This window comes from Uloborus diversus, chromosome 2 (genome assembly GCF_026930045.1).
Source record: "Uloborus diversus isolate 005 chromosome 2, Udiv.v.3.1, whole genome shotgun sequence".
Lineage (NCBI taxonomy): Eukaryota > Metazoa > Arthropoda > Arachnida > Araneae > Uloboridae > Uloborus > Uloborus diversus.
Window position 1 is genome coordinate 3227060 of NC_072732.1, and position 20664 is coordinate 3247723.

General features: G+C 38.6%; 1 protein-coding gene across 1 annotated transcript; it reads right to left on the bottom strand.

The window, feature by feature from the left end:
• Positions 1-5216: 5216 nt before the first annotated feature.
• LOC129217752 (eukaryotic translation initiation factor 4B-like) lies at positions 5217-20086 on the bottom strand. The gene is made up of 5 exons (XM_054852092.1): positions 19872-20086; positions 18294-18487; positions 17131-17332; positions 12318-12429; positions 5217-5294 (listed from the first exon to the last, which is right to left on the bottom strand). Exons 1-5 carry the CDS (start codon positions 20084-20086, stop codon positions 5217-5219), a joined length of 801 nt encoding a protein of 266 aa, XP_054708067.1.
• Positions 20087-20664: the final 578 nt, after the last annotated feature.

Below are 20664 nucleotides of genomic sequence, written 5' to 3' on the forward strand. Positions count from 1 at the left end.
AACGTTGTGGTTTGAAGAGGAAGAGTGCTCTGAAAAAACTTTAAGCTCATTAGAGGTGATTGTTCTTCTGAAAATGAACAAAAAAACTCCTATTAGCAGTAGCCCAGTAAACAAACTCAGTCATATTCAGTAAATTACCAACCCATTAGCCAGGGCTAAAGCAGAAATACGTGAAATACACCTCCAGCTCGGTCATTTCCAGCCGAGGACTGCAGTTTCGTGCTTATGAGCACTCGTCGGCCCGGCATAGGAAAGTGACTGAGCCGGAGATGGAAAACCTCTTAAGGAAGCCGAGAGTGCCAAACAAACTGGTAGCTAATACAGAATTCGCACAGATCAGACGAGTGACCGAAGCAATGGCTTGGTTCCAATGGTTTCGGTTGAACCTAACCATTGCTTCGGTCACTCGTCTGGTCTGCTAATTCTATATTAGCTACCAGTTTGTTTTGCACTCTTGGCCTCCTTCAGAGGTTTTCCATCTCCAGTTCGGTCACTTTCCTATGCCGGGCTGAACCGAACCATTGATTCGGTCACTTGTCTGGTCTGTGCTAATTCTATATTAGCTACCAGTTTGTTTGGCCCTCTTGGCTTCCTTCAGAGGTTTTCCATCTCCAGCTCAGTCACTTTCCTATGCCGGGCTGATGAGTGCCAATAAGCACGAAACTGCAGTCCTCGGCTGGAAATGACTGAGCTGGCGGTGTATTTCTGATGTAGGCCCTTATTGTCTTCGAACATTGACGGTTCGGTTTGAAATGACACGACGGAGAGAGTTCTATTAGATAAAATTGCCTCTCACTTCTTTCTGTCGAATCTGCATTGAATCTCAATCCCGTATCAGTACTTTCCTGCATCATGTTCCCCCTCCCTCGATTCCTGATCGGGAATTGATCGGCTTTCGAATAGCTCTCTTTTCTCGGCATGTGTGAAAGTTAACGAAGGTGAGTGGCATGCGTGATGCCCTAGGAGGTGTGGCTTATCTCGTCATCGCCGACTCGAGCCAATCGCATCGGACGCATGTCGTGGGCGTCGGCTTCTCGTCTCACGTGGCTTTGGTGGAAAGATATGGAAATGGGAAGAAGACAAAAGAATCTTCCCTCAGTTATGGATGAATCATATGGCCTGTGGCTTCAGTCCGAGTCTCAAAGACAGGCCAAGACTCTGAACCAGCAGCCTCCCTGGCTCAGGTCCAAGGAACTGCTTAACTTGAGCAGGAATGAGATCAAGAAGTCTGTTGGGTTACTAACTGGACACTGCTCTCTTAATAGGCACCTTAATCTGATGGGAGTTACCGACAACCCTTCGTGTAGAGGATGTCATATGGCTGATGAAAGCTCAATTCATGTGCTATGTGAATGTCACTTCTACTCTGCACAAAGATTTCAGCACTTGGGATACCACTACGTAGATCCCTGGGAACTGCCTAGAATTTGGGTTAGGCAACTGCTGAGATTTATTTCTGTTACTGGGCTCCTTTAGTAGTCTGAGCGGGGATAGTACAATAGACCTGTGGTCTCGGTGCTCGCGCTGGTTTCAAGTGCCCCCCTTTCACTTCATACTTCATCCCTCGGGATCTTCGCAGCTTGCACGATGTTCGTGTGATCAGTAGGACTTGGCTCTTTTTCCCACACAATGGGATTATTTATGTTGGGAGTGAGTTTTTAAGGATCTAGTCTCTTAGAAAATAGGCAATGAGTCTTATTGGTGATATTTGTTTTATCACGGATATTATCAGAAATCGCTCAATAGTTTTATGAATATAAAATGTGGTCACCGTTAGAAATATTTGATGATGTCTTATTTTAAGTGTTGATAACAAATAAAGCTACAGTAAACTCCCTCTAATACGGACACTAATGGGACAAATTTTTGTGTCCGCAATAGAGAGGTGTCCGCAGGACAGGGGTTTAATAATGTTATTTGCATTGGAACTGGGGAATTAAAAATTGTCCGCATAAGAGGGGTGTCCGCCTTTGAGGGGTGTCCGTTAGGAGGGGTTTTACTGTATTTATTCTTTTACAAAGTTTCAAGTCGGTTATTACACTCTGCTAACCATGAAATATTACCAGGAATGGGTTTCATCCCATCATCAAGTTCTCGCGAGAGGGGCAGTGTCCCGCGATGTGAAGAGAAGACAGAGTCGGGCGACTATACGAATACTCGAGTTTATTGTTCCATGTACAGTCTCGACCGCCGGCTCCGGTAATGTACATCGTGCAGTATGTACAATGCGGGGATTCCTGAAATATACAACCGTACGACCCCCCATCGGGGGACCGTCCACATCTGAACGCAACGGGAGAGACAGAGAAATTCAACTTTAAGACTTCGGAATCGGAGTCCGGATGAAATGAGTGTTCTGTCATGATGCTCGCATCGACGCTCCTCACGGGAAGACCCAATCAGGTTCGTGCGTCGAAAAAGACGTCAGAGTCCGATCTCGGAACTTCCTTTCGGACATTTCCACTCGTGCCGGACTCGAGGAAAATACGTCTTTTCATCCAGGTCCCGAGTCCGTGTTCGAGTGACATAAAATAACTCATTTGTAGACTCAAATGATGAAAAAACCACTAAAAACCAAAATCGAATCTGGACGAGTTGCTTGGTCCACATCTGCCATGACCCTGTACCGTCTCGAAAAGGATGGCTACAAAATCGTCCCTCGACCCTCAAATGCATCATTTTTTTTTTTAAAGTTCATAATGAGCTGGAAACTTGGGAAAATGGAAACAAACGATCACTAGGCAGAGCGTACGGTTCCGACAGAAAAAAAATTCACCAATCGACTATTGAAGCCGTAGTCAATTTTCATTCGTCAAAAGTAGGCAATGGCAACTTCGGGAAGAATTTCCTCGGTTAATAACAGCTGCAGAGTTCAAAATGTGTTCCTATAATCAGGGGTAATTGTGAGTTCATCAAAAAATACCTGAAAGTTTCAAAGCGAGAACGGGGGGGGGGGGGGGGGGTAATCTTTGGCCCCTATCACTTAAGTGCATCTTTGCCAAAGTTTTAAATAGTTCCGAGTCAAAATATTGTGTGCACATTTAATTAAATTTTTAATGGATTACAAAGTTACTTTTGAGCTGGTGTTATACTAATTATCTTGACATTTGTCCATCTTAAGGGATTGGTGTCCATCTTAAGGCTCTTGCAGGTATATTTGATGAGTATTATGTAATACAAAAAAATTGCGGAGGTAGGGAGATAAAAGCATAATGAAAAAGAACATATACCGGTATTTTCGGACACGAAAATACCAGAAATACGTCCGAAAATACCGGAAGTTCGGTAAAATACCGGACCACAATCACCCCCGTATAATATTTTTAAAGACTCGACTGGGTGCGTTGCCAAAGGGGGGACATGATGCATTTAAGGGTTGAAGTAAAATCATTTTTATTATGCTTCCAGCAGGTGTCCGATATCTCGGTCCCAAGAGCGGAGCAAAATAAAATTTTTCCGATCTCTTCCGCCGGTGAGAGAGTCGAAAGGAACGCGATGTCTCACGAAACAGAGCTGTGTAATATGTTCATCTTTTTATTAATATACATTCTTGTGCAGGAGATTTGAACATGGGTCTATCACCGCTTCAGTAAAGATCAAACAGTAACCAAGAACATAACAAACCAACACGAATCCAGAGGGCGGCGGGACTCGCTTCGGCTTTTCTCAAATTTGGCGTCGAGAGAAAAAGTCGACTCAGAACAAAAAATGATCGAACCCGAAAGAGCCGAGGGGGGATTCCGGGGCTGAACGAGTCTTCGATGGCCCAGTTCGGAAATTGGGCATCGAAGACGATACGCCCGGGATGAAAATTGCAAAAATTCAGATTTTTTTTTAAGTGGAGTGTCCCAAATTTAGTATTTAAGTGAAGAAAAGGGATAAAATATAGCACATTTTACTTTTTCAAAAACACAAAAAAAAAACTTATTTTCTACTTAAAGTGTTCAATAGCAGAATAACTAAGCAGCCACTTTCTCTTTAATATGATCACTAAATAAATAAAAAAAAAAAAACTATCTCCACTTCCCAGAATTAGCTCATGCACCGATCATTTAATACTTCTCGATCGTTATTCCCCCTCACTCCGATTCAAATCACCCCCGGATTCCCCCCTCCAGGGCGGCCGCCGCCCAAGTGTAAGCGAGAAAAGCCGGAGTCCCGCCGCCCAGGAAAGCTTTTGTATTACACTGAACAGATGTCACTCGTCCACATCCCGCCCTCGTCTCCCGTGCCGACGCGGCGGGCGAGAGACGACCTCCCCGTGGTGCATGCAGGGCGACTTCTCTCGTGCCAGAACCAGGTTATGATTACAGCAAATAAAATTCGCTCCCTTTTCGACACAATTTCGAGATGCGGAATCTCTTCATTGAACCGGAATTGTACGTCGGATTCCGTTCGTCGTCTCCGGAAACGTAAAAAAATGACGTTTACGTCGGATTCCGTTTGTCGTCTCCGGAAATGTAAAAAAAAAGACGTTTACGTAGCCGTCATGTTTGCTCCTCTGTTTTTCTTTTTACCTTTAGTTGAAATTTTAATGTTTCTGTGTGTCTGAACAATTTTGACAATACGGGGCGGCAATGTATAAAATGAAATAATTGCCGAGATCCAGAGGGCGACGAGCGACGACAACTTTCGGAAAAATACGGTCATTTTTCTGCACTTCATCATGAATGAGGTGCAATAATACAACGCCATGTATTATCCATTTTTTAAAAAAAATCTCAATGGCGCAGAAGTCGACGATAGGGGCCACTTTTTGGCCCGTGGGGTCGTTTATTTCGAGCGGTCCGAATTTTTCTTTCACGTGATTCGGGCCACGTAAAATAAACGACCTCACGGGTAAAGGAGCAGCACTCTGGCCGATGGCGTGCGCGCTGAATGGGAAGATATCTGAATGTTTAGAAACGTTTTCGATTCTAACTTGAAAATTATTTCTTTGTGACGTCTTTCAATTTAGTCGCTAAAATTGTACGTTAAATCAGAAACGACTTTGTTTTTCAATTATTATCTGTGGATTACACGGAGATTTTTTTCCCCCTTCCGCACGATCGCGTGCGGGAAAATACGGAGTCGCCCGGCATGCACCACGGGGAGGGCCCATCGATTCGAGAAATTTGTTTATTTATATATATATGTATAGGATTTGAAATGTAAAAGTCCTACAAAGAATAAGGTAATTGTACAACGCTATCGCCGGAGACGGAAGTCCGCGGAGGTCACTCGGAGTCCCCGCCCCGGTCCAAGTCCTCGGCGTCGTTCATCAGGTGGGAGAATTTGTTGGCCGAAGTGTACACCTGCAACAGAATTTTTCAAGAATCATTTCAATCTACAAACTACTGCATTCATAAGTGGAAATCACTAATCGAGTAGTACTTTTTTCCACTTTTACCCAAATAGAATGTAAAAAAGGTCAAAACAAAAATGTATACAATTGAAAACGGTTAAATATTTACGGGAAATTCCCATAATTTATTAATTATTATTTAACTAATTAATATTCAGAATATATTCTATTTTACACTTCAGAATAAGTATTGACTGCAAAGAGTATTAAAGCACTCAACATAGAATATATTATAAGTTAAGTATTGTTTAATTCTTTCTTCAAGGGTGATTGTGAGTTCATCAAAAAATACCTGAAAGTTTCAAAGCAAGAACGGGGGGGGGGGGGGTAATCTTTGGCCCCTATTACTTAAGTGCACCTTTGCCATAGTATTAAATAGTTCTGAGTCAAAACAGTGTGTGTACATTTGATTAAATTTTTAATGGGTTACAAAGTTACTTTTGAGCTGGTGTTATGCAAATTATCGTGACATTTGTCCATCTTAAGGGATAGGTGTCCATCTTAATGCTCTTGCAGGTATATTTGATGAGTATTATGTATTTTAAAAAAATTGCGGAGGTAGGGAGATAAAAGCATAACATAAAAAAAACATAATTCCGGTATTTTCGGACATAAAAATACCGGAAATACGTCCGAAAATACAGGAAATTCGGTAAAATACCGGAACACAATCACCCCTGTTTCTTATCTTAAGCCTTTTTTTACGTTTATTATTTCATGTGCTTTAATTTTGTTCATCTGTTACTTCAATAATGCTGGCGACTAAGACAGTGTTCCGAAGATTACAGCGGTACTGTGTGTACGAGTTAACTTTGTTGTTGTTGTTTAGTTCTTAATTTATTATTTAAATAAATACAACTTTCTTAATCTGTGTGATCAATGAACAAGATACATATTGTCATTCACAGATGTTTTGTGGCGAGCATAACAACTTTTTTTTTAAACTGTAAATACCCATTTTCATTCCAAAGCTTTGAATAAAGATGGAAAGGTTATAAACTACTTAAAAGTTCCCGCACCAAGTCGAGGCCGAAGCATTTCATCTTTTTCGGTGACAAGTGCGATAAAACCGTAAATTCGGCAAAAAAAATTCAAATTTGGCAAAAATATTGGCAAGCAGAAAATTTTCCGAAATTTCCATAGAAAAAAAATTTCCCTTCAGACGTCAATTTCTAGTTGTTGCATGGTTCGTTTCATTGTGTTCGATGTCTTAAACATGGGACTAAGATAGGAATGCAGTCTTTACTTTACTAAAAGCTTCCATTTCTAGTCTCAAATTTATTAAAGAATGATAAATATCACTTTAGGTTACCAGCCATTTTTTCCTTTTTACTGTACTAGTATGAATAATCCTGTTTCTTGGACATTTTATAAATTTCGAACAGAAGGCGGATGCGGAGCGAGTGAAATCGGATACTGTAGCTCGATTAAATCCTTTCTTCTTTCGCAACAAATTTAAAGTATCATTTAATATTTTTCTAAAGGGAAAAGAGTTGTTTTGTAAAATTACGTATGATTTGTCGAAAAACTACTCATTTTGCATTTTTTTTTCCTCACAAAATTCCTGGATTGACCCCTGCCCATATCCTCAAAAAATTGTCAAAAATTAAATGATACTTCCCTCTCTGATTAAATATCTCTGCAGACAAAAATACATTAAAACAAGCAAAAGTTAGTCTGACTTAAACTTTTGAAACTTGGCCAACACTTTAAAAATTTGGCTCATTTACTGGCTAACCATTTGAAATCCTCAGCGCGGTCCCCGCAAAATATTAAAATTTAAAGTATTACGATACTTTCAAATCCTTGCCTTTACTTCATCCGTGCTTTTATAAGCAAAAAAATAAATAAATAAACGTAAAAATGAGAGAATTTTTGCGCCTTTCAACATCGTTTACATGATGCCTTTAGGAGTTGCTCTCAAAAGCTCCGGAAGTAAAAGGAAACTTCATCCGTTCCCCAATTAAAACCAAAAATCTGAAAATCTTACAAATCAGCCGCAAGACCGTACAATCGTACGAAACGTCTGAAAATTTTACAATGTAAGGTTAAATCGTACAAGTTGGCAGCTATGCTCTTCACTACACGGGGCAGAAATGGGTTTCGACACAGAAATGACGACGGCGAGGGGGGGGGGGCACCCCTCCCTGATGGATTGAAACTCACCGGCGGTCTGGGCTCCTCGTAGGGCGCTCCGTCGGCAGTCTGGCTCCGCTCCGGATGAGAGTCTGCGGGGAGAGAGAGACAGACACAGATCAGAACAGAACAACCACTCGTACGATCGGGGTATGAGCAGCTTTCGACACAGACAGGTGGACGGTCACGGTGAAATCCCGTCACGACGAAATTTCCGTTTCAAAGAAATAAATCTTCAGTCCCAAACATGGACTAATAATAAGAATAGACCCAGTTATGGCAACCCTTTTGCTGCTCATAAACCGAACTATGTGACTGGTGGCTGTCCTAGCAACGGCGGGCGTGGATCCTAGCAGACGATTGAGATAAAATAAATAAAATTGATGGAACATGGAAGAACGATCTTTTATGGAGTCCGATTTGTAAATTTGTTATTCTAAGTTGTAAATATTTTGGTAATATAGTGAGTTTTTTGTTTAGATCGTATTGTGCATTTTCTTTAGTCAATTTCAATAACTCTCTAAGCAATGAAAGATGCGAGTGCCCGAACGTTAGATTTTTACCTACAATTTCGATTTAAGATACCGATTAGTACATTTTATGCTATTACATTTACGCTAACGCTGACGCTGACGTAGTTCCGAATGAAATAAAAGCTACTGAAAACTGTGATCAAAAACGAATTACTGATGTCAAAATAATGCATCACTAAAAGAAAAACAGTTCAATCTCTGCACCTGGAAAAAAAATTAGAATGAAAACACATTACGTCTTAAAATACACGTCGAGTGCCAAACTATAGATAATCCTTCCATCTAGCAACCGTGCTGCCAAAGTGTTTGCCGAGCCTCCCACCAGTCACATAATGTATCCATGAACCCATTTTTTCATCAGCAAGCCTGGGAAAGCTGGGTCTACTCTTATTATTAGTTTATGGAAGAACTTAAAGAAATAAATCTTTAGTCCCAAATGAATTGGCGTCGCACTGCAAAAATTCCATTACAACGAACAAAATTTGTAGTCCGTTGACTTTCGTTGTAACGGGATTGTGTCCAACCTACTTATCATAGGAAACCTTAATTATGTGATACAAGACCATCATTTAAGCTTTTCGTTGAAGAATGTTTTGATGCCGTTCGGGCCAGACAAAACCATCGGCATGGTTCATTCAGTACACTGGTGAAAGTCATTACGAACGGAACGTGCTTCCCTTTCAAAATCGTTAGCAAAAAAAATATATATATTTTAGGTTCTTGAAGACAATTCCCAAAGCTTACTTCCTTCATTTCTGAACTTTGAGAAAATGATAACCTTAGCTGAACGGCGAGCGAATGGTTCCCCACAGTTAAAATCCCAACAGATTCATGTGCTGTTTACCATTGCGATGGGATGACAAATCACCTCCTAAATACTAAATGCCTGTCACATTTGCTTTAAAAGTGATCCTCTGCCGGTACACAAACAACTGTCTAACGGCAATACGTGGATGCCGTTGCCTTGACGACGGATTCGAACAATTCAAATCAAAATTTTAATCGGTTAATTTTAAAACTCAAATTTAGAAGTCGACGAATTGTGCTCTCTGCTTTTAATTTCTGATGCTCAGTCTTGCATAATATAGACGAACGCGCGAACGACATTTGCAGAAATTTTTTGGCTCTGAAGAATTTTTTTCCCAAACTGCTAACGTTGATTTAAAAAAAGAAATTTTTTTTTTTTTTAAAGGAATTTTTAAGAAAATCCCAGAGTTTATTTCTGTTAAAGCCTTTCTCCAAAAGCCATTGAAAGCACATGTGTAAAAAAAATGGTTTTGGCAGTTTACTGCAGTTGATGAAAAATAAGCAAACTATATGTTATCGTAAAAAAAAATGATTTAAAGCACTTTTTTTTTGTTTCTTTCATATATAAATTTAATTTTTTATTCAGGCAGGGTTGCCACTCCTTTTTGGGAAAAAAATTCCCTGTGTTTTCCCTGTATGAAAATGCAACCATCACAGGGGACCCCCCCCCCCCCCCCTAAAAAATAATAATAAGGGGAAATGAAGAAGAGTTCATTATAACTGAAACAATAGCTTGGCGATTGAATTTATTTAACTTTTTATTCAAGGGGAAAAAAAGCCTTCTCTTAACCATTCATTACTTGGACCTAAAAGAGCAAAAGTTAAGCAGAACAATGAATATTGACCTCTAATTTCATGCTCTCTAAATTAAGCTATCATAAAATTCAAGATGCATTTTGAATAAAACAAGAAAAGATTTTGCTTTTGTGATAGACATTTTAATGTTCACTTAAAAAAAAAAATATTTTTGAACTTTATAAAACTTATTAATTGTAATTTATTTATTGATAATTTACATATTTGAGCATTGATTTTTGCAACTTTAATTTAAAAAAAATATATATATTCCCTGCATTTTCCATGTTTTTGAGAAAATTTTCAAAATTCCCTGGATTTTCCCTGTTTTTTTGTTGTTTCTTCAGTTTTCCCTGTGGCGTGGCAACCCTGTCAGGGGTGAGTTATGCAAAATAATTATTTGTAGAAAATTTTCCAGTTAGGATTTGTGTTCGCAGAAATCTTTTCATTCTATCTAAGTCTGCTGATGCTTTTGACCTTCGATAGATGGCAGTGGGGAGAAGACCGAAATTGTGCTCACCGAGATCGTTCTGCCCTACGTTAAAAACGAGAAAGCGATGAGCATTCAGTGTTTTTTTGCTGGATGCACATTGAAAACTATTTTAAGGTTCTACGGTTTAAAACGCTAACCGTGTTGAGTTGTTCTGACAGCTCATTTATGCACTGAACTGTGTAGAGTATTCTTTCATGTTAATTACTAATATATAATTTAATTATCTATTAAAATTAACATAAAATTAGATTAAGTATTTCTTATTAAAAAAATAATAAGGCCAGAATGCCTGAACTGCCATAGATTTGAATCATAAATTATATACCCCCTTGTAAAAATTTGTGTAGCGTTGAGACCTCCTTGTCCCTTTTTTTTTAAATCAATGTATGAAGAAAAATAAATGTTTGATGGATTCCCTTATCTTGCTGAACCTGTTTTTTTTTAAATAGTGGAAACACAACGTAAAGTTTTCAAATTTGTAATATACATTGCTTAGAATTAGAACAGTAATGTATAGTTAAGAAATGGTTTTTAACTGTTTGAGGTGGTGTTTACAAGTGTCTAAAATAATTATAATCAATTTAATAATATAAATAATTTTTCAGTATCTCAACTGTAGCCAACATGTGATTGGTCCATTGATATTTAAATTAGCTTCTGGCTGTTGACCAATCAGGTGTTGGCACACATGTAACTGCATTTTCAACTGTTGGTTTTCAGCAACATGTTTTGATTTTCACCATGTATTCGGTTGCCTATTATCTTGCAAGAAGCAAGTGGTGTTCATGTTAAATAAAGGATTTTCACAAAAAAGGTTTATACTCTGATTTGAAACAGATAAGTTTACTTTGAATTTTTAGAACAAACTGTATCGTGTCACGCCATTGCGTAGTGGTGTGACACAATACAATTTAATAAAAGGTAAACATATAAAGAGAGAGTTGATCAATATTATATGAGAGCGTTATTTTTTGAAGGACAAAAATAGTAACATGCACGAAGGCTTTTCTTCTTTTTTGCATTTTTCTTAGAGGGGGGGCTAATGAACTGTCAAGAGGGGCTTAGCCCCCTTAACTCCCCCCATGGATATGAAAAAATGTTAATGAAATTTAAGCATCTTTTTGTCCCACATGTGAGAGGAATGGCCACACCATGCATGGATCGATATGCGTAGAGTATTCTTTCATGTTAATAAGTACTAAGAAAAATATTTAATTATCTATTAAAATAATTATAAAATTAGAGCAAGTATTTCTTTATATAAAATTGATGATTCAGTATCTTAACTGTATCCAGCATATGATTGGTCAAGGGCTAGAGAAACTCATTTAAATGGGATGACGTCGATGGACCCGTCCGTTTGTCGGATGTACACGTCACTGCAATGACAATGGTTGGCACTCAGCCACATGTTTTGCTTTTTTACTACGTGTTCAGTTGCTGTATCTTGCAAGAAGCAAGTTGTGTTCTATGTTGAATAAAAGGCTTTTACAGATAGGTTTTCATTCTGCTGATTTAAAACAGATAAGTTACTTCGATTTCATAATACAATGTTCGTTCAGTGGATGGAATGGACTCTAGTGCGTAAAATAGATGAGCCAACTGAGAAAAAGGCATGACTGCTGTCCCCAAGGAAAGGGGTAGTGTCGACTCTATTGGATATCCGGTATGTGGATGGGTGCCTTCATGTTTTGCGTGTGCCATCTTTTAAGAGTGAATTATTCTGTGGTATGACTTTCTTTTAAAGTTGTTTTACCAGGACTTATTATAGGACTCCGTATTTTGGCTCAAACTCAAGGTGGGACAGGACTGATTAGTCATTTTGATAATATTTAGAACTTTAATGAAACTTTCTTTGAATTTTTCCTATGATTTTTTTGAGGAGGGGGGGGGGGGGGTTCTAGTCAAAATTGTTATGATGTAAGGTTACCCACACATCAAAAAATGCAATTCAGCCAGAGATTCAGAATTTAACATTTCTATGGCTCGGAATTTCGCTCAACACTTGTCAATTTTCTGATTTAACTAAAAATTCCCTCATATTAAAAATATGAAGCAAGAAAAAGAATTGTCCCTTCATATATTTCATGGATCAGAAGATAGAAAAAGAAGATTACAAATGCTTTAATGCTCTTTTTCTACTGTCTACTCGATGGTGTGCAGTCTTGATTCGAGTCAATTTCAAAATCAAACAGCAAAGGATACTGACCTCTGGGGCTCCCCTTGGGGTGGTCTCTCTCGCTTCCTGTGCTGCTGCTGTTGCTGCTGCACCTTTGCCTGGACCTGGGGAGGGTGTTGTAGAGCTGCCCCTCACGCTCCAACTAAAGGGGGAGAGAAGAAAAATTCAAATCTCGAGTTACGAAGAACGCTCACCCTTGCGAAGTGGGCTTCTCGAATTGGTCTAAATTAACTAAATAAGTACTTGTACTAAATAATAACTTGGTCTAATTAAACTAAAAAGGCATCCCTTCGTGTACGAAAATTTAATACTTCATGGCTTCGATGCAACACGAATGTTATCTTTAAAAAGGATGGCATTCATTTTTGTTTCATATTCTCTGTTAACGTTTGACATTAACTCTAATCAGTTTTTACTTTGTTTTTATGAAACTTGGTTTCGATACAACACGGTACAATAGAAGACCATTATAACGCCGACCTATATAACGAAATTCTCTATAAACCGCACAACTTTTAAGATGTAAGCAATAGGTTTTGAAGTTTAAAAAATCCCTCTGTTTTGCTTTGCAAACATAAAAATGGTTAGGCAAATTAAATTTTGAAACAGTTTTTCATCTTTCCATCTTAATTCAAAGCTTTTAAATTGAAAATGAGTACTCATAGTAAACAGAAAATACCAGATGGCTCTCGAAAATGCAGCTGTTATGCAAACCATGAAGCTAGCAGAAGTGCAGGATTTTGATTGTGAAACATATTTATTTGTGAGTAACTAATTGTAATATTGGTGCTTTAATATGCAGATAAAACTCATTCTGAAGTGCTAATATAGAGATATATTCTGAATATTAGTTTCAAAATTTGTATAATGATCTATATAACGCAAAAACCTGTATAATGCAAAAGCTCTGGTCCCGAGGTGTGCGTTATAACAGTCTTCTGCTGTACACATCCCTCGCTTCACATCGTTTCTGAGTCTCGTATAACACGGTTTCGACAGTGGTGTTCCCATAGGGTATAACTCCATATACTCTCAAACATTTTTTAGACATATAGCATATACCTCCGAGCTTCATAAATTTTCATATTACGAAATACTATCTATACGATCGCATACACAAATTGTGCGTAATGGATTACTGGGAGCATACCTTCAGAAAAACGGATGGGAACATCACTGGGTTTCGATATAACACGGTTTCGATACAACACAATACATCTTGACCTGATTTTTCTCATGCACATACATAATTTGTATTAAAAATAAGTGAAATTGTTGTTTTTAAAAAAGTCCCATATAACACGCTTTCGATACTACAAATGAACGTGTCGTACGAGGGACACCTGTAATTATCAATTGAAAATAAATCCTTCTAAAAGCAAATGAATATTGTGAGTGACCGATTAGGTTAGTGAAATTCTGCATAAATTGACAGTCACTTTCCCCTCACTGTTACGTGGTTCGAGAACCGATAATCGTGTCGTACAAATTCTGTTAGAATTTAATTTGATTGTTTTTCGTACGTACATTTGAAAGCACATTTGCATATTCTTTCTTATATATTTAAAGTGAAAAGTATCACTGCAAACCGTGAACTGTAAAATTCTGAATTATGCAAATGTTCTGTACTTATAAGGTAAGGAAACTAGGTGTGTGGTTTTTTTTAGTAGGTTATGCCGTCAATTTTGTTAGCTACAAAGCTAGTAGCTATGAAATTCATGTTGTACATTATAACATCCTCAATAAAAGATTTGCTTTTAAATAATGTCTTCTGATCTCAATGGACGGAAATTGTTACTTAGTTATCATGATGGATGTAAGTTATAAACACTATTAGCGGTAATATATTCTACAAATTCAAACTGGTTTCCTTCCAGCATCCAAATGAACCCTTTCTTAAACAGCATTTCATGCGGCAGAAAACTAAAAAAAATAAAATCCAACTGTTTTTTCATACAGTGGAGGGCCACAAATCCCCAACACCCCAAATCCGCGCTGATTTTTCCGTTTTTTTTTTCTTCTGTGCTCTGCGAATTTATTTTCCAGTCTTATTTTCTTTCGATCTATAATAATCCAAATCGAGACGATTTGCCCGAGCAATTGTTTTTCCACGTTATTGGCGGATAATGCGCACTTTAGATTGTGCACTACCGAAGAAATATGAATTATCGTAAATCAAATTGCATCAAAATGCTCATATTTCGCGCGACACGAAATTCAAAGAAACACGAGAATAACCCAAAAATATAAAGAATTCCGCACCTTAAAGCCAAATGAGGATGATTTTGGTATATAGGTATATAGGTAATTCACTAGCGACATATCTTAACAGAATGATTAAATTATGCTTTTAAATAACATGAATACTGAATTTAAAGTGAAATGGGGATTTTTTGCAGATATAAGCAAATTGGTAGTAGCAAGAAAAATATACCGCAAAGGAAAAACTAAATAATAATGAGTGAATTTGCTTAATGTTTCGTACATTCCCCAGTCTTTACCAAAAAAAGTCGCTACAAAAATTTAATTACTAAAATCCGAAAAAAAAAATCAATATGTAATTAAAATAAAATATAAATTAAGTAGGTATAGGGTAGCTCATGTTAAAATAACTTCAAACTTCCAAAATAATTGAAATATTTCCAAGATGCAAAAGGATTGAAATCTGCTGCCATTTGCGGCAAAGCACGTGCTTCGTTGCACGTGCAATATGGAAAGCTTCCAAAAAAACTATTTTTTACTAAATGAGTTATTACTTGGAAAAATTCTTATTCCCTGACATTGGTAGAATAGAAAAGGGCGCCATCTACTGAGAAGAAAGTGAAACTTTTTGATGATTGTCTGAAAAAACTGCAAAAACGGGAAAAAAATCGTAAAAAAGGGGAAATCGGGAGATGGAAGCAAAAAACGGGAGTCTACCGTTAAAAACAGTAGAGTTGGCAAGTATGTGTTATTATTGTTTTAAATGATTTTAAATATGCAAAGTTATTCTTGTGTTATTTTTCAGTTTTAAGATATCGCTTTTCCTTTACGGCCAGAAATCTGCACGACTACTTCTCCCGAGGTGTGCAGATTTTCGACCCTCCTCTGTGCTACTAATCAACATTTTAATTTTTTTGAAACGGTGATCATTATATTTATGTTTTTAGCCGAAGTTTGCAAAGAATAAGCATGCAGTCAACATGCTCACGAGCGCTGAATATTATAGGTTCTTTTTTGCATGGTTCCTGTTTCATATCTAAATGTGTTTATAAGAGCAAGGTAAATGCAATGCTTCAGAGAAATTAAAATGCAACAAAATTCAAGTTGGACATCTCACTGTTTTCCATTTACTAAAAATTATTGAACGCAGTATTTACACGGTTTTGATACATCGTGACTTAAAAAAACAGAACATCATTTCATTTTTAATCCACCGTTAGTAAAGAATACAAACATGACATTGAGCTAAATTTGGCAAATTCAAAAAAAGTGGCAACAGGATCATTTTTTTCCCGTCGTCCTTTGTTTTTCGTCGACATATCTTCGGCACCACACCGAACGTGAAAGTGGACCCTTTTCGAGAGAGCCTTGTTGAGTATATTAAATGATCATCATGCCATGGATCGAAAACACATTTATTAATGTTGAAGAAACTATCTACATAAACAGTGACAAAATATGTAATACTTAATAACCAAAGAACCTCATAAATAATTTAATGAAATTTAGTGGCCGAGATGACAATTCAAACAGACGAATGAGAAACGAGCGGATGCACTCACCTGCCTGGGTATGGGGGGGCTTGTAGGGGGGGACGTGATCCTCGTCCTCCCGCAGGGGCCCCCGAGTCGGACGAGCGCCTCGAGCGATTGCTCACGGCCGAGCCGGAGCTGAACTTCCTCACGCGAGGCTCCTCCACCCTGGAAAGAGAGAGAGAGGTTCAGTCGACTCCTCCAAATCTCGCGACGACGCTCGTGGGACGTCGGCGTTTCCGTCCGGGACGATTTGACGAAGATATTTTTGATGTTTAACATGAGTGCAGTGATGAAAATTTGTACCGTATATTTACTACACCCCTTTCCCGAATTTAACTGGAATTTCTTCATGAAAGTAATCATAATCCACTTTCGGACGATAGGATGTGGATTGTTTTGGTAGCGTAACGTTTTGAAATTGAAATCGTATTTGAAATGTCAAGTGCCTTACGTAATCGACTCCCATGTAATTGCAACATTTTTCTGATTTATCTCATAATATATCACAGAATTGTATTGTGACCCAAATGTCCTCGACACTTTTTAAAAAGTGTCGTACGTATTTGTGTTTTGAGCCCAGGTATACTTGACAAGCTTGAATTTTTTTTAAATCCCATTATTAAAAAAAGAAAAAGAAAAAAATTGCATTTAAAGGTAACTGTCACGGCTTGTTCGGAGCGTGGAAAATTCGTTCTTTGGTACTTTGAATACTAGCAATTCTACACAATTTGACATAAATGAAAAAAAAAAAAAAATTGAGAAACTATGAAGCATTCTAATGGAGTGAACAGGCTGAGCAAACTGGAGTACCGTTCGGCTGCAGTTCGAGGAACAAACGGCACACACACTGAACTCTGGAATTGAAAGGCATTAAAAAGTTTATTTGATAAAGTGATTAAACACCTCTCATAACATTCTTTTTCCTTACTGTGATGGTTACTTTTAAGCAGTTTTATCTTTTTTTACGACGTCATTAAAAATTCCCGAACCCGTGAAGTCTGAACTTGGAATTTTCGGACACCCCGTACAAATATATTATTAAATTAAAATAAATAAATAAAATTATTGATTGAGCTGTGCCTTTCCTGTCACAGAACCAGACTCACCTGGTGGCGGGGGGCGGGGCGACCTCCTTCTCCCTAGCCAGCCTCTCCTCGATCTCCCTCTCCCGGGCGGCGGTGTCCACCGGCTTGGCCCCCCCGAAGATGGAGCTGGAGCCTACCGCCTCCGCGGGGGGAGGCAGCGGCTCGATGGGCTTGGTGCGGGGGGCCAGCTGCAGCTTCCTCCTCTGTCCCCCTCCGCCGCTCCCTGCAAAAACGAGAGGATGCGTGAGCTCGGTGGCGCTCGCAAGACGAAACGAGAAATAATCCATCGTTTGATTGATGTGCTTCTCGAGGAAACGATCTTTTCAACGTGAAAATAGTCATTTTTGGTGAAAAAGTGGCATGCTGCTAATCGTGCCTTTAGGAAACATAGCGAATTTCAATGGAAAAGTTACATGCAGGGTTGGGTTTTGGACTGTCTAAAACTGGTTTAGGACGGGACAGGTGTTTTTACCGTCCAAAACTGTCTAAAACTGTCCGAAACTGTCCATAACTATGCTAAAGCTAAAGGGGTGTAATCTAATCAACTCGTATTTACTGCAATATTCGTAATGTATAAATATCGATATTAATGAGGTTTAATTAATGAATTCCGTGTGCTTCTCGACGAAACAATCATTTTAACATTAAAATAGTGAACTTAGGCGGAAAAAATGACAATGCTGCAAATGGTGACTTTAGCAAAATGAGCGGCTTTCAATGGAAAAGTTACAAGTGCTGAAAGTAGTGACTTAGAACACAAAAGTGTTCTATACTTATACACCTATACTAAAAGAAAATAGTCTTCTTCTTGCTTATTTCTCTGTTCTGAATCAGATCAGATCCATGAGGTTGTTCGCCTTTATCAACTTCAAGACAGAAGCAGGTCTCTTCAGTAGATCCTCGCGTACCAAACCAATACAAAAAATCAGATTTTGTGCCGTGGCTTCTTCAGTATGACATTTGGTGCAAAGAAAATAGTGTATTTTGGGGGGGGAAAATACTGAAAATATTTTTTTTGATGAAAAAAGTTACCAGTGCTAAAAGAAATAATTTTCAGTGAAAAAAAAAAGACTTATGCCTAAAAAAAAGACAGTTTTAGTCTAAAAAAAGTGAGCAGTGCAGCAAATAGTGACCGAATGAAAGTAACCGAGTGACCGGTAGTGGAAAAAAGAGGTGCAACTCACCCGAGTCGTAGGACGTCCGGTCGGGCGGCCTCCTGTCCGAATAGTCGCGCTCCGCGGAGTCCCGGTACCTGGAGTCTCTGGGGGGGCTCGTCCCGCCGCCCGAATCCGTCTCGCCGCTCGTACCCGTCCCGCCGCTCGAAGCTCCTGCCGCTGCCGCCACGACTGGCACCACCTGAGGGAACAAAAAGACGCAACTGGAGAAATTGAGATGGCACGAGAACAAAAAAATATTTTGCAAAATTCCCAGATCGAAATTGCGGAAGTGGAATTCTTAAGCAATCACCAATTGCTCATAATTCTCGTTTGAGGGTTTCAATGTATGTCCCTCCTTCGATTTTGTTTTTGCCACCATTGGTGGATTTACTTCTTCCGCAGCAATACCGAGTCAATCAGGAAAACATAGCCAAGCAAATAACATTAACATATTGGAGAGAAATTTATCATCCACTATTATTCATTGAGTTGAGCTCAATGTCAAGTATTCGCTGTAGCTTTTGTTGTTTACATTTTGGCAGTATGAATGAGTTATAAAAGTGTCCAAAAACGAGCCTCTTTTGAGCCATCACGAGATGTGTATATTGATCTCTATCCTAACGTGTGTCCCTTCGATATTCGGATCGGACTGTCCACATCCACCGTCTCCAGGGTCCAGGCTGCATCTATATCCTACACACACACACACATGCCTGAACACATTCTTGATTGAGAAAAACATAATTGGAACCAAATTCAAATTAAATTTTTTTCTCGTGATAAATCGTTCGCTCTCAACTTTCTATCGGAGAGACGTTTCGGCCATCATCGGACTCGACACACATCCACGTCATCTAGAAAAGGAAATGTAATACATACTTGCCAACTTTCGTAGAAAAAAAAACAGGAGATTCCACTAGAGGTATATAGGTGATTCACCAGCGACGTATCTTCACAACATAGGTATTAATTGTGCTTTTAAATAACATGAATACTAAATTGAAAGTGAAATGGGGATTTTTCGCAGATGTAAGCTAATTGGTAGCAGCAAGAAAAACATACTGCAAAGGAAAAACCTAATAGTAAGTTTAGTTAAACTTGCTTAAAGTTCTGTACATTCCCCAGTCTCTTCCAGAAAATTAGCTACCAAAATTTTATTCTTAAAATCCGAAAAAAAAAATCAATATATAATAAAAATAATATATATAATAAGTAGGTTTTGGGTAGCACATGTTAAAATAACTTCAAACTTTCAAAATAATTGAAATATTTTCAAGATGCAAAAAGATTGAAATCTGCTGCCATTTTCAGCAGAGCACGTGCTTGTTGAAGATGCAATACGAAAAGCTTCCAAAAAATTTATTTTTACTAAATGAGTTATTAATTGGAAAAATTCTTATTCCCTGACATTGGTAGACTAGAAATGGGCGCCATCTATTGAGAAGAAAGTGAAACTTTTTGATGATTGACTGAAAATGCGGGAAAAAAATCTTAAAAAACGGGGAAATCGGGAGATGGAAGCAAAAAACGGGTGTCTCCCGTCAAAAACAGTCGAGTTGGCAAGTATGGTAATATTAAACGAAATAAACGAAACGGAAGTCTCACCTCTGTCGGAGGAGAAGCCGTATCCCCTGTCGTTGGTCCTCCTCTCGAAGCGGGTCGTTGCGCTCGTAGCGGTCCCCGTTGCGCTCCCGGGAGAAGCCGCCCCCGAAGGAGTCCCGGTCCGAGAAGCCGCCGCCCCGGGAATCTGGAACGGAAAGAGATGTCAGGTCGCGCGGAGGAGAATTTGCGCCGGACGATCGATGATTTACCGAATGCATTCATTGCATTCTTTCATGACATCTCGAGAGCTTTGAGGGGAGTCAGTACCCTGAAAGCTTTTTTCAAAAAAAGTGGTTTTTATGCATTCAAAATATTCGCATCGAGAGCCTTCGGATGACATCTCGTTTATATTTCTATAGATGGACACAGGACGGATGCGAGTACAATTTTATTTTTCGAACTTGATTTTCCGAAAAAAGTCGGTTTTTAAGGACGCGTGTTCATTTTTATAGAAAGCTGCCATACCTATTGCTCTAAAATGTTCACCACATTATGTTCATAGTTTTTCTGAAGTGAAATGTTTGCTCTCGGACTCATCCTTTTTCCTGACTCAACGGCTGCTCTTAGGGTCCAAACACCATCCATTTAAACAGCGGCTATTGGCTTCAACACGAAATTTCTTTAAAATGTCACTTTAACAGACTCTTAAATAACTCTCTAAAACAGAAAATTATAAATCTTTATCATTAAAATGTTTTGAAAAAAATGGTAAGTAAAGAGTTCAACAATTTAACATTTACAGCCGAAAAGGGTTGATTGTCCGAGACAGTCTTGCATAATAAAAACGAATGTGCGA